Source organism: Takifugu flavidus, chromosome 4 (assembly GCF_003711565.1).
Source record: "Takifugu flavidus isolate HTHZ2018 chromosome 4, ASM371156v2, whole genome shotgun sequence".
Classification (NCBI taxonomy): domain Eukaryota; kingdom Metazoa; phylum Chordata; class Actinopteri; order Tetraodontiformes; family Tetraodontidae; genus Takifugu; species Takifugu flavidus.
Genome location: NC_079523.1, coordinates 10839210 through 10854090, shown reverse-complemented (window position 1 = coordinate 10854090; position 14881 = coordinate 10839210). Strand labels below are relative to the sequence as shown.

Sequence of the window (14881 nt, the reverse complement as noted above, 5' to 3'; positions counted from 1 at the left end):
CGGTGTTATGGGGTAAACGTGCTGATGACCTTGCACGAGTCCTTATCACCTCTGAGACTGTTCTGTAGTCAAGAGGGAAAAAAAACACAACATCACTGGGACCAAAGCCAAAAAGCCAAAAGAGAACAACGCGTTTACTTGTACGTGTCATAAATTCTGCAATCCTGTACGTCGGCCGCGCGCTGAGATTATGTGAACGGTCTTTCTGATCAGGGTTCAAGGAGAGTTGCGTAACAGACGGCGGCGGCCTCAGAACCTGCCACATGCGGTGTGTGGTCCTCGGTCTCGCGGTAGTTTGGTGGCTCAGGCGGGTTGTTTTTTGACGTCTGCAGCCTGTGATTTACCCTACAGGCGCACACTCACCTTCCAAGAAAAGACCCAGTCTGGTTATTATGGTTGGCCCTCGCGTCACCGTGGAGCCGTTGACATGGCCGCTGGGTGGTCGGATGTCGCCGTTTCTTTGGGCGTTGTACCAGGTCGCGTGTGCGCATGGTAGATCGGGGAGGGTGATATGGGCTGGAAATTAGCAACAGGGAGCTGAGAAACTATCTGGGTAGTCTGAGATGTTCTTGGAGGATCTTGGAACATCCAGCGGCTGCATTTTGGACCAACCGATGACTGGTCCAGCTTGAGACAGTGTTTGTCCGACCTAAATCTAACACTCAGAGTCCTTCACCTTGGCCGACAGCCTCAGAGGCAACTTTGACCCCTGACTTAATCTGTCAAACCCGAAGGTGCTGTTAATGTGTGTCTGGATGTATGGTCCGGTTGAGGACCCCGGGGGCCACAGAGCAACAAGACACTCATTAAAAAGTTCAGGTCTACCAAACATGACAACCAGTCCTGTTTCCACAAAGACAGAGATAATTAGACCCCAATCGTGCCTTGATATCATACAAACAATGCGACAAAGTTTCCAGGGACTCTTTACAGTCTGCATCTGCTGGCGTGCAACACTGTACATTGTCTGCAGAACAATGAAAAGAAAAGTTATGGTTCTTATAATACAGCCCAACGGCAATCATAAGGGACCTGAGATGGATCCTTGGGGGACGCCACGAGATAGATGGAGCAGGGAGGAGGGGACGTCCCCAAGCAAACGCAGAATGGAACAAAACTATTTTAGAAACGCGTGAAGGAGACAGAAGGAGAGAGGAGTGGAAGAACAAGAGGAGAACAAAGGCAGGGAGAAAAGGAGAGAACACCGACCTCCCCCGTTCTGTTGGACTGGTCGGGTCCCCGGAAACAGTGGTGCCGCATTACATCAGACTTGTATGTTTGCAACCTTTGCGCGGTGCCACCAGACCTCCTGGTGACAAACACAAAGTGTGCACCAGAGCACTATCGCCTGTGTGAGACTTATCACAGCAGCTCTTACATCACGGCTCGCTTTACTGGGGACTATCAGCGTTTACTGCAGTACTGCACAGAACCACACAGCTGACCTGCGTCATAACACAACCTGTTTTTCAACCAGATAAGCGGATAATATCTTCACTTTACAGATGCAGGGTAAACGGAGATGCTACAAGTGTGTTTTTACAGAGGGATCCGACTAAGGCCCAGACAATAGGGACTAAACACACGGTACAATCAGGGGTCTTCAGAGAAAGTGTGTGAGCTGTAGGTCTGCAGATATTTTTGGGCTCTGATCCAACCCACACACTTCCTGTCTCTTGCTTTCACTTGTCTCTCTTCTCGCTGAGCTGCAGTAAAACAGCTGGCGACAAAAACACTGTTTTCAGGAAATCCTGTTAGTCCGGAGGTCCGCTGGGGCCTTTGGGAGCGTTTCGCTGGGATGTATTCGCCACATTGCATGAGAAAATCGAACATAAATGTGGATGCGGTAGCCGATTTGCTCTGTCTTTTACACAATCTTTTAAACATTTCTCAGCCATTAGCCAGTGATCTGATGCGTGATACCAACATGAATTCGCCCCCTCGTGCTTCCCATGTTTTCGACTGTAGAGTCCTTGAAAACATCTTAACTGCTTGGCTCAGCGCATTTACCAACACTGGTAATCTTATTAGGAACTACTACGAAGAAGCTGATCTGGCTCTTGACAACAACCCTCCTTGCTGTGGAGTTCAGGGTTTTAGAGGTCACCCGAGTTTTGTTTTTTTTCCTTCATTGGGAGTTGTTTGTGCAAGTAGCTGCTGCTAATGCTTTGTAATCCTTCCTTCTTACCGCTTGAACATGAAGTTTTCTCCTCTTGTTTGAAGTGCCTAATCCCAGACCCAGTGCAGATCAGTCCCCAATATCGCGACCGATCGGAAACCGCAGCCAAAGGCCTACGATAAACCACTTAATGACGACCTTTGTAGAGACGATGACGCAGGCGAGGCAAAGAACATATAAGAAGTGCGACGGGAGCTTTTAACACAAAAGAATGCCTTTATTTTTCAAGACAGTGATAACACACAGGTATACAAGAGGGAGCGATCCCTGCAATATAAAATAACAAATGTATAACAGAACAGAACATTTGAAGTGGTAAAATGGAATGTAGCCATCTCCATGTTTTTGTTTTTTTTAAATTTTATTTAAACAAATCTTTCAAATAAATAGTCTTTGTAGCCTAATGTCTATAATTCATATATTCACTCTGAGGTTCAGGAATGAAGAAGAAAGAAAACAACAACAACAAAGACTGTAATAAAACATGTTTTTCATCCCCTCATCACAAAAAAGTGATTATAGGCAAAAAGGTACATGGGAAAACCATTGACAAAAGGCAGATCCCTTTTTAGATGCAAATATCCTTGTTTCTCCACCATAAAGTGTAAAATACAAGTGCTGGGTGGACTTGCAATCAGTGTCTGTTACAAGAGATACCAATATATAAAAAAAGTCCTTCTCTGGCTGTTGTTAACTGCTACAAGGCTGCTAAGATAGCAACCAAGATTAGCTTGTACAGTCACTGTACTAATGTGCTATAGGGGAAAGGCAGCCCAGATCCCACCTCAACCAGAAAACGAGAAACGGTCAGACCACAGGTAAAGCACCACATAGGGCTCCTTTTACACACGAGCCCGTTACATTTATCTCTGCCTCGCTCCTTCTCTCTCAGAGAGAATTTAACAATAAAGAAACTTGCTGTACCAGAGGAGTTTAAGAGTAGGAGGGTCTGGAGACGCTAACGGGAGGTCCTGCCGATGGAACACCGCCCCCCGCAGGACTCTCTCCCGCCACTTAAAACAAAGAAAAATGGGCAGTCTCTGAAAGAGAAAAGTGCATCTGAGGGCTCAGGTAGCCCGGTCCTCCAGCAGGTGAGGGAGAGCACAAGAACGACCCCACGGGCTCTCGCCAGATGCAGATACTGGTGCTCCCTCCGTGTGAGGGAGGGTCAAACCTCCCCCTGCGGGGACATAAGGGCAATGCACCTCAGAGAAATGCAGCTAGCGCTCTGCTAACCCGGCTTCTGCCGCGCTTCTAATTCAAACCACAGTGATCCGAGCGCGGGATCATTCAGTACTGTGATCCTCCAGCTGGGAGATGATGGTGACCAGGTTCTGGAGGCCGAAGATGAAACCACTGTCCTGACCTTCGTGCACCACGCTGTCTTCTCCGTAGTGCCGACAGGTGGTGTGAGCAAAGTCGATCATGCGCACGTCCACCGCTGGGCTGCTGCTCTCTCCTGGGCTGTGGGAGGAGCGACCGCCGCCGCCGCCATTGCTGCTTCCTCCGGTGTTGCCGCCTGCCGAGGAGGAACGAGGGAACCCAAAAGCCCCCTCTTCTTCCTCCTCTTCCTCGTCCTCTTCTTCATCAGACGGCTCATCCTCATCCCCATCTTCCCCGCCTCTGTGCCTGGGTCTACTGGGAGTTCTGGGGGGATCTCCATCGTAGATGATGAGCAGGGAGCTGGAGTAGAAGCGGTAGGACTCGCACGCCTCCAGGGCAGCTTGCATCTCCCGGAGGCGTCGCAGCACCGGAGACAACAGCTCGCGGCGCAGGCGACAACCATCGTGAAAAAACTGGTAGAGGGCTTCTTTGAAGCCGGCGAGGGTCAGCTTACGACCGTGGTACTTATTCATGAACATCAGCTGGCCCACGTCCGACTGGTACACCTGCAGGTCACGCAGAAGAACCATGAATACGTGTTCACATCAAACATTAACAGTGCACGTTGGTGCGCGCCTCCTCGCTGTACCTGCATGCCACAGAGACGCACTCCAATAGACGCCGAGGTGCTCTGCTGACACTTGCGAATCTGATTGGCTTTCTTCTCCTCCGATGCATCGTCCCCATGTTGGCGAGTTCCCATTTTCAAGTCTAAGACACACGGAACCTTGTAGCTCCATGTCAGATTCTCCAAAAGGATAAATTCTATAAAATCGGGTCAAGGGTCGTCAACAAAAGAGCTTAGAATACACATGCTGATTTGAACTGAACGGCCCTAGTTCTCTCCTCTGCACGGGAGTGGAAGGATACTGTATTGGTTACGGTGCTTCGCGTTCTCCTTCATCCTCTGCAAGTGCTGCTGATGACATTTGAGACTCCAGGGGTTGTGTTTGATCTGTGGCACCATGTTTCCCTTCTCCAGGCTGAAGTAGAGAACCTCCGGCTGTTGCATCTCATCGCGGTTATAACTGCAAAGGCAACACGGGGGAAACCGTCACCGAGCTCGTCGATAAAGCGCCTCGTAGATTCTGAAAATAGCGACCGGAGAGGCGCACTCACCTCATAATCTTGTCGTCTTTGCGGCAGTGTCGCGCCCTCTCCTTGCTGTAGATGTCATCCAAGTGCAAAGGAGAGTGCTTCTTATTGCTCCATTTCAGTATCTTGCTCTTGGGCTCGCAGTCTGTAGAGGGGTCCTTGTTCTCCAGGTCGCCTGACTCGCTGCGAAGTGGATAGGCGATGAGGCACAGGTTCCCCTCCTCATCCTCTTCAAAACTGACGGATACGACGCCTGAGAGAAGGCCAAACATTAACTCAGTTTAAACCGGTCAAACAATTACAGCCATACGCACAAACACCTACATTCTAGCCAGGAACCTTTTGCCATTTTGTTATTTTTTAAATCTAGCTGTAAAAAATGGCTCATCCACATTCCTTAAAGTTAAGCAGCCCACTTAGATATAGTTCATTAAACAGACATGAAACAAAAATTATATATTATTATTAGCAGACCCCAATATACACCATCGTAAGCCCCTACATGGCCCCGTGTGGCTCTCCCAGTTCTACAGTGGGGGTGGGGGTGGGGGTGGGTGTCGCAACGATGCGAACGTCAAAGCGATCAAAGCCGATGGCCGCGAAACGCTGCAGAGACGTGAGCGTGCAACGCCCAGCAGCTCAAATCGCGGGTGTCGACCTGTAGATTTGAGACAGGTGGACGTTATAAGAGGCATCAGAGAAGGTCGGACGGCAGCCGGGAGGCTCTCGTGTCCGGCCTCCTTCCGCAGCAGGTCTGATGTCACGCGCGCTGACATCACCATCCTGGAAGGCCCGACCTCTCACGTCTGCGGTGCCATCAAGCCACCTCCGTGAGTGTGGGAACTCATGAGTCACTCCAGATTTACAACATGTTGAGACAAAACTACACTGGTTCCTTATTAAAGGGAACTTTTAGGGTCAAATGTGCTGGATGAGTCAATCCTTCTTATATGCAAGAATGTATGTTTTGTATGTTTTCTATGGCGCAAATTAAAATTGGCATGGAATTCTCCCTAATGTAAAGCTGCTCAGATGACTTGTAATTAGCTCCATCTGAGGTCTATTCCATTTATTTTAAATCCATGGGAAACTAGATCTCATCCTAAACCCGATCTGCCCTTAAACCCCCAGATGACGCATTTGAGGACACGGCCCGTTCGGATGCTCATACAATTCATAGCTGAAGAAATAATACGAAATGTTCTGCTTTCTGTTTTAGCTTTACACAGACCTCATCCAAATAATCCGATCACGAAAAGATGATGCTTAGAAACACAGCGCGCGCTCACATATCCGAAGATATTTGACGCTTTCAGCACAAATCCGAGGATTAAAGCGAAACACCAACAGCTCGGCTTTACTTTAGAACAGGGCTCTTACCTTTATACTGGGGAGTGAACTTCCTCATCTCTGTAGGAAGGCTTTTGTAGAACTGGTGTTCCCGGGGGATGAGAGGCTTGCAGATTGTTTGCTCGCCGAACCGTAGCACGCAGGAGTGGCCTCCTACCTGGTGCACGAAGGGTTCAAGCATCACCCCTTTTCCGGGATACGGAGTCCCATCCGCCTGCATGAGGGCTTCCAGAGCGGGACTCATCCTCACTCCGCATTGGACAAATGACCTGTGGGGACCCACTTCGGTCGGGAGGCAAGACGCTCGGCCGCTGGTTTCGCTCCCTTCGGTCGGGAGGCAAGAGGCTCGGCCGCTGGTTTCGCTCCCAATCCTCAGGCTCTTCGCTGTCGGTCCACACGGGGGCGCTACTGCAGAGCTGCTCGAAGGTGAACAAAGGCCTGACGGAAGGACAGCGGCAGCGACAAAATCCCTTATTTCCCCTTCTCTTCTTTGTAGGACAGGCTCTATAATACTCCTTTTACGCTAGACGCTATTCGTGTTTTCATGGGTCACAAATGGCGATATGTACAGCTTTAAAGAAATTTTAAACGTTTGACAAGCGCCGTACGAAGAGACCCGCACCTCCACTAGCTCTTGGCGAAACTGACGTCGGGGCTGAGCTTCCTGCTAAAAACACGGCACCGGAGCCAATAAACCCCGCCTCCCCCGAGCAGCAGCCAATCAGAAGGCTGTATCTGTGCCTGGGTGGAGACCAGTTACCAACAAGAACATCCTGCAAACAAAAGAGGAAGGAGAGAAAAGAGGGGGGGAGGGGAGGACGACATAAACACAACACCGAGGGGAGAAAATGTATCTAAAGTTTAGTTGTTGTGGTGCTCGTGACAGTCGCTCAAATTTTAATTCGTCGTATGCAACCTTTAATGCTGCAGCTGTGGCGATTTAAAATTAGTGGGCATGGAAATAGCACGTAGCAAACAGCACCTCCTTGCAGTTCCTTTAATGTGTCTGTTGCTCACATGCCCAATGTTCAATTTAGAATCTGAGAGAAATGATTTTCCATGACACAAACAAGAACAGGCTAAAAGCCTCTTATTAAAGAAACCCAGTCCAGTTGACAGAGAAAACCACCTTGGATACAATGACCTGGATGACTGAGAATTTACACAGACGCCTCTTATTAACTGACTAAATTTGCTCACTGATCAGGCTGCAAACTGCATGTACAGTAGACGGGCGCCGAAGGGCTTAGCAAAGCATAAAGGCATCGCTCAAAATACTGATGTTTCATAAATAGCAATTGTTTTTGTCATTAGTTTAAATGTAAATGTTGAATGCCATCTGCTGCAGCCTCTTGGAGGTTGCTGTGCAGATTCAGGCTCCAGATGTGCAGATTCTGGCTCCAGATGTCTCAATCGTGTGCTTCCTCTATCGTTGTTGTGTTATTTCTTTTTAATAATTCAAAGTTTGATCCCACATCAAGCCAATTCTATTAAATACTGCAGTAAAAAGCCGATCTGCATATCATCATCAGACAATGTGTTTACCAGTACTAACACAATTATGAGAACCCAACTGAAGCTTTGGAAATGACGTAACTGCACATTTTCTTTCTGACGACAAATAACATGATTTGTATATAATGACTCAGGACCTGTTACTGGGGCAGTGACTCGAGTTGGACCACTATAACTACAGTTTGTCCTGTCTGGCAGCGTGGGTAATTCAGAATAATTCATGGTGTAGGTGATGGGAGATTGCTGTTTACCAGCAAAATGAAACTTTCCATCAGCAAATTTTACAAGACGTTGATTATAAAGCAGCATAAGCTCATAGCCTGGTGGAATTTGAGTGAGGGAAAAAATCTTTTCATACTGGAGGTCAGCTGCAGAGTGCAACCGTGAATGTTTAGACTAATACACTGCAGGCTCACACAGTGAAAGAAGTTCCCACAGAGAGCAGCTCACAAGGTCTGTGGAACAAGTGACGTGAGTGCTGGTGTGTGTTCGAGGATTTGTTAGGATTATCTTGAGGAACCAGGTCCCTTTAACACAAGAACGAACCCTGGTGAAACCACGTCAGAGCATCGTTTACATGACAGAGGGAATCAGTTTTGGTCATCTTTGAGTCCATTAATCATCTCTTAAAAACACAGTTGTTAAACTGGAAATATGAGTGTGAGCTGCAGTCTGTCTAATGATGGTAACTGGTGTGTCAGGATGCTGACGTCCACAGGCTCCTGTTCAGGTCACTGCACACCATAATCAGACGCTAATCTCTGATGTTCCAGTTCAATGCTGGGATTACAAACGGGAGGATCGGATCCCGGTATCGGCGCTTGAAGATGCAGCGTTTCCTCTGGTCCACTGCTGTCGATACTTCATCATGGACTGGTGGGAATCGTGGGGCCAAACAGAACAAATACAGTGATTAATTTGAATGAACTCACAGGCATTTGTGTGTGTGTTTTTTCATTGCTTATTTATACAAAGGTGTATGAAAATCAATTTTATGAACTACTTTTTTTTTTTGGAAGAATCAATATCTTTTCTTGCTTGGTCACCCCAGCCTTGCTGGTGTGTCAGTGTTATGTCAGCTCTGATGGGCATCCCCTGTCCTGTCATGGGTCCATGCTCCAGGACAATAGATTCAGGCTGCGCCAACAGGCCCTCAAAGCAAATATGAGGTGATGTAATGTCCAACTCCCTCCTCTGTACACCAGCAATGGGGGCATCTGGAATCCCCCCCCCCCCCCCCCCCCACACACACACACTCCCTCAAAAGTCAGTCTGCTCAGATGCAAAAGTATTTACATTTAAAATGACAAATGATAGAAAAATAGTGATTTCCGTATGTTATACATGAAGGTACAATCTGCTAACAAATCTGTCTATATGTTGCTCTGGTGGAATGTCTGATACAGCAAAACATTTTTCAGGCTAGATGAAACTAATTGAAACTTTTCCTCTGAACCGAATCTCTTTGATGAATTCATAATTATATCTGACTGGAAGGAGTTGGCTCAGTCGTTTGGCTGGTTTGAAAGTCTGAGCCATGTGTGTCCCGTCTCAACAGTAAGACCTTGTTTAGTTTCGGTTTTGTTTATCACTCGACTCAGAATGGTAATCTGGGTCCTACCACACTGATAAATTCAAAATCCAGCACCCTTAGATAAGTGTGAACTGGGCACGGTGTGACGCGGCGCTGCTACACTGGTCCAGAGAACGTGTTAGCATGCTGATAGCCATAATTTGGCTCTGCTCCTCTCAGTGGTTCAGCCTGTTCTTTGTCAGTCAATCAGTTAGTTCATGTGAAAAGTCTGTACAGACAAAATATAAATATGTGTGATGGAACCGCTGCTAATGTAACTACTGTATGTCATACATCAAGGTACTTCTCAGTTAATGCCCATGTTCCTAAACTGACAAATGGAGATATTTTGTTTCCAAAGAAGGAACTATTTTGTTCCTGTTAAGTGTCAAGTTCACCTGTTTTGCAAAGGCAAATGTTTCATGTACCTGTGATGTCAGGCGCTCAATGTGGCACTCTAGAGGGACTCGGAAAGATAAGATGAGATGATCACCTGATAGCATGAGAGCTATGCAGTGGCTAAATCGGTGGAATACACCAAAATATGCCGGTGGAGTTTTGAGCGGAGTCGCTGCTCAGGAAACAAGAAACAGTCAGAGAATATTGGATCTTTAATGGCAGCCAGAATCCCAGAGGAAGGAGTTATACACTAACGCATACAAATGATACAATTTTCAAAGGATTCTATACAACTTGGGTCCTCCAATGTTGGTATTCTTTATTTAAAAGTAATGCACACAAACTGTCCTTATTAGAACCTTATTAGAACAGACTAGGACACAATGTTTGCCATACATATAGCTTAACATATGCTCAGTTCAATCACATCTAAATTAAGCTTGCCTTAAATTAGTTTTTCATCTGTTACTTCCCTGAACTACAATGAACCTCGTTTAAAAGTGAATCTTAACTTTGGCTGTGCACTGACTCCCAGGAAGCGAAAACAGAAAACTCAGGGAGCTAATTTCCCCAAAATTGGTTAAAAAAAAATTGAAAAAAGACAACTGATCCCTCATAGAAGATGAGGTTTACGCTTTCTTCCACCAGAAACGCTTCCAGGGGCAAATCTCAGGCCCAAAGAGTGCCTGGAAATCCTTGTGATACATTGGGGAAATCAAAACACGAACTTGAAATCTCGTTTCTCTGTTTCTTACTCCTCCCACTCATTCCCAGACACGTGAGTGGGGGGGGATGCTGCTGCCAGAGAGAGCAAGGGGACGGGCCACAAGTTTTAAGAGCCCTCTTTATGCAGTAAAGCGTGTTGATAGTGATCAGCGTTGTTGCAGGCGGACCCAATGCCGACTCAAGGGCAGCCTTGTTTACATTGGCATTCCCCAAGGATATTCACGTTCCTCCAGAATTCCCCTTTGCTCGTAACGGAAAGAAATGCAGGCCCGTCGCATGATCAAAGAATGCTGACGATGGTGGTGGGGGTGTCACCTGCTGCCGTGATAAAACACATCACTGAATGCCTTCTGGCACATTAGCAACATGCAGGTATTAATGTGTGTGAGACTCGGACCCTCCCCCAGCAGAACTAAAACAAGGGTTCGAACAATGGTGAGTCAGTGAATAGATAAGTCTGCTCAAACAATAAATGTGACTGTAAAACGTGAGCTGCACGAGGAAGTAAACAATCCGCTAGCTTCCTGGATGAATGGTGCCCGCCTACAGGCGTACGTATCACCAGACCTTGTCAGACAGCAGAAACCTCCTGTTGTTTACACAGGGAGGGGTTTATCACACAACGGGTGCAGGACGATAATCCTGGAGTGTGCAGGCACGCAGTGTTTGATGGATCACGCGACTACCTTTTCTACTGATTTGCTGCACCTTGAAGTATGGTGTTAACCCCCGCATTCTTCACATTCCTCCATAAACCAAAACGTGTCACCGTGCTGCTGGAGTGGTGCACGGTGGCGCAGGAGAGGAGGGACCGCCATGCTGGGGGGGGCTTGAATCTGACCTGTTCAAGGACAGCCTTGAATTGGAGACCTGCTGCAGGGACCTGCAGCGGAAAATGCAAGTGTTGACATCTGATCCCGGCACGCCTGTGGGGGTGCAAGTACCCGACCCACTTTAAAGGAGGCAGCTGACCGCTCCTCTGAGGTCGGCAGGAGGGGGCAGGAATTTGTTGGAGGTGGCGACCTCACGTGATAACTGATGTAAACAGGCCTCTCACGCCGGAACCGCACCACGGTTTCAGCATGACTGACAGGTTTTGAGGGAGGCCACGACCTTCATCTCTGGTGCTGCTGTGCTCATCTTCATCAGCAGGGAATAATTATATGGTTTCATTCAGTGGCACGGCCCAGTTTCTGCTCCCCATGGATCAATGCAGATTTAGCCCTGGCCCGTCACCATGGGAATGGGTTCGGAAGCATGCTGTGTTCATGTGTGAGCAGCTTGGGAAGAGACGGAGGATTCTTTGGATAGTTAGGAAGAAAAGGCTCATGTTTCTCCAATGAAATTCACCTGAAAAGCATTAAGGCAAAACAATCAAGACCACAAAACCCATTTGGACTGCATTTTGTTCTTATCTAACATTTTAAGTAAACACATGCAAAGACTCCCATCCACCTCTGGTTATACAACCTGCAGCTATTTTAGCTTTGCCTCAATGAACTCTAGGTTAGAGTTGAAAATATGGTTCCCCACATTTATCTCGACCTCTAGTTAACCTTTAGGTTCTCTCGAAGCTGGCACCTCATGCCTGCTGCATGTGTTTGGCCCATGTCCCATTCACCTGTCCAGGACAGATAGGCCCATATCCTTTGTTTTGCACACACTTTCAGGGATTTTACTCAGAAAGCAGATAAATAATTCACCCCCACTGAAGGTTTTTATTCAGTCAGTTGAAAATAACATTCATAAAATGGCTGTTTTATTGCAAGATCATGCGATGCAGATGGATTCTTCTATAATTCGAGTTTCCCTTTGACACAATAATCTTTTGTATTAATTTGATATATGTCGAGTGAGGAAGACTTGGCACAGCTACATTTTTTGTGATATTGCAGCGTTTAGCCGAAGCGCCGTTATCGTGAGGTTAAGGAACAGAATCCACTTTACTTCCAAACTTCCGAACAAACACAAAACAACATCCTCTCGGCTAAAATAAGTCTATTCATTCAGCCTGTTTCTAAATTAAAGCGTTGTCATGAGCTCATGCTTATTGTTGAGCAATAAAATTTATTTCATTCCCTAAAACCGCTCTGGGCGGAGTCTGTTCTGGGAAAGAAAACAAACCGAGTAACCTCGCTGCCTCGAGTCAAACAGGGTCGAACATGTGTAGCTTATCTCTGTTATCTTTTTTAAAAACCGGCGCTCCGTTTACGGCATCGTAAATATCAACCGCTGTCGATCCTGAATCAAATCCCCCGTCAGATTTATTGTGGAGAGAATGAAACACCACCGTCGTGTTTGTAGCGCACTGTACATTAACAGGTTCCATATGGCCCAAACACTGGGAGGGCAAAAAAGGGTCAGCTTTCTGTAAACAGAACCTCCCCCTTGTGCAAGACATCACATGTTACTGAGAACCATAATATTTTGATTTTTCTTTACACTCGCTTACCCTCTCCTTCTGCCTCTTGCACACACACACACACACACACTCTCACACACACAGACACGCACACAGAGACACACACACGCACATAGACACCCAAAACAAACACGTGCAATTCAAATAAAGCAAAAATTGACAGAGTTCATAACCGAGCTGTTAAAAAGTAGCAGTCCTCCACATTAGCCTTTAATGGCGAGTTAACATGGAAAACTGAGACGATGGAAGCAGGCAAACATGTGTCTGCACACTGACAGAGGATTGGAGTCGTTGTTGTTCCCTGTAGAAGGTCCTTATAGCTCCCCAGTGCTTCCCCTATAAAGCGCAGACGATTTCCAGGAAAAGCAGGATAAACATCTGTTAAAAGTCAGGATCCAGACTCCTCCCAGCTTGGCTGTACAGCAAGAATATGTTTTCCTTTGCAGTCTTGGCTTTGGGGAGTTCCCCTGCAGCACATTGCAGGCATGTGTGCGTGCCTGTGTTTGTGCAGATGTGCACATTCGATAGAGAGGACAGAGCGAATATCAGACGCTAACTGCGTTATGCAACAGCCCAGTAAATCAGTTGCTACGGTATTTAAGACTTATGACTTGACAGAGAGGACCGAGTGTTCAGGAACAGGCGCCCTGGCTGTAGCTGTGCAGCCACCACAATTGGTTCATGTGTGTGTAAAGCCAGACAGATTTACCAGGTGGGAAACAAGTCCAAAAGATATCAAGTGGAACATCATCCTTCTGCATGCAGATGTTGCCGTGCTGCACTCGACTGTGAGGTCTCAACGGTCACGGCTCCCCACAAACGCTGTCACTGTAGCCTAGAGGCCGGTGGCGACGGTCTCTCGGCATGTCTGCTGTTAATGAGATGATTGGAATAACAGGGCACAATCAGGATGATGATGCACAGACGAGTTAACGCATTTAACCAACTGCGGGACGTCTGTCGCAGACGGAGAACATCGTGTTTGCTTCTTGATTCGGACTGTGGTGCTAATTCAGCAGACTTGACTTCTGCTGAAAGATGAGTGTTCGGGGATCTCCCAGTTGCCAGTATTGTCAGTTAAGACCAGACTGACCGCAGCACATTAGCACCACCCATAAGGCCCGTCACTGAGGAAACCCACCAGCAGGTCTCTCGCACTTCAGACCCTCGACAACTGCAGCTACTGTGATTTTATTCTTTTTAAAAAATATTTATTGACTTTCAAAAAACAGTGGTTAGAGGGGAAAAGAAATGAGAAGATAAAAGAATTTAAAAGCTGAAGCGACGGATTTCATATCTAGATTTCAGTTTGAGGCCTGAGCCTGTATTATGCATTATGCTCGTGTGCAGGGCTGAGACTCGGAGAGAGGGAAGCCAGGTTGGGTTTATTAATGTTTTAATGTTTTAATCTACACACCTTCAGCTTCAGGACGGTACCTCTATGTAGGTGCCTGTCTCAGAGCCTGCTCAGACACATGCCGAAAGATTCGGCGCAGGTGATGTGACCTAGCTTGACAGGCAGGGTGTGATAATCTTGTTTTTCTTGGAACTGGAAGAAGGGAAACATGAAAGCCACTGCAGTTTGTGCAAGAAGGGGGTCACAGGATTAGCCTATTTCTGAATGCGTCTTCAGGAACTCTTCTAGATGCTTGTGATTCTAAATGGAGACATTTACATACTGACTAACTGAAGGTTTTCCACGTAAACATGCGGGAACAATCAAACACATCAAACACATCGCTGCCGTCAAGTCAATGCCAGTATAAAAATAGGCGAGGAAACCTCGTTGCCCCTCAAGCCGCTCCTCATCGTGAAAGTGTTACACAGGAACCTCGTGTTCTTTTTCTGTGTTTTCTTTTATGTATGTACAAATGGTGGAGTCACAACAAACAGTTTGGAACATATCGTTACGCAAACATGGGTGTTCATTTCCTGGGTGACCGGGGCCATATTCCTGCCACCCCTGAAAGCTCCGTCTCTTTGACGTAAATGAACTCGCTGATATAAAGTTGCACGTTGCTACTATCAATTGCATGTATATTTGAAGAGGCGGGCTTTGGCCTCAAGTCTTCCCTGGAATGCTGAAAACAGCAGAAACCCTTCAGAGGCCTTTAAGGAACCATCAATCATTTCACAGGAATAAAAAGGTCAGAATTCCTGGAAAACATTTACCGAGAACCGCTCACGTTTTGGCAGCGGTGATCCCAGCGCTGCAGACTTCGCTGGATTCACATCGTCT

General features: G+C 47.0%; 1 protein-coding gene across 1 annotated transcript; it reads right to left on the bottom strand.

Moving 5' to 3' along the window:
• Window positions 1-2373: 2373 nt before the first annotated feature.
• On the bottom strand, window positions 2374-6656 carry ip6k2b (inositol hexakisphosphate kinase 2b). Its single transcript, XM_057030989.1, has 5 exons — window positions 6038-6656; window positions 4682-4910; window positions 4433-4590; window positions 4152-4327; window positions 2374-4068 (listed from the first exon to the last, which is right to left on the bottom strand). The coding sequence occupies exons 1-5, from the start codon at window positions 6249-6251 to the stop codon at window positions 3466-3468; spliced, it is 1380 nt and encodes a 459-aa protein (XP_056886969.1). The 5' UTR covers window positions 6252-6656; the 3' UTR covers window positions 2374-3465.
• Between the last annotated feature and the right edge of the window lie 8225 nt (window positions 6657-14881).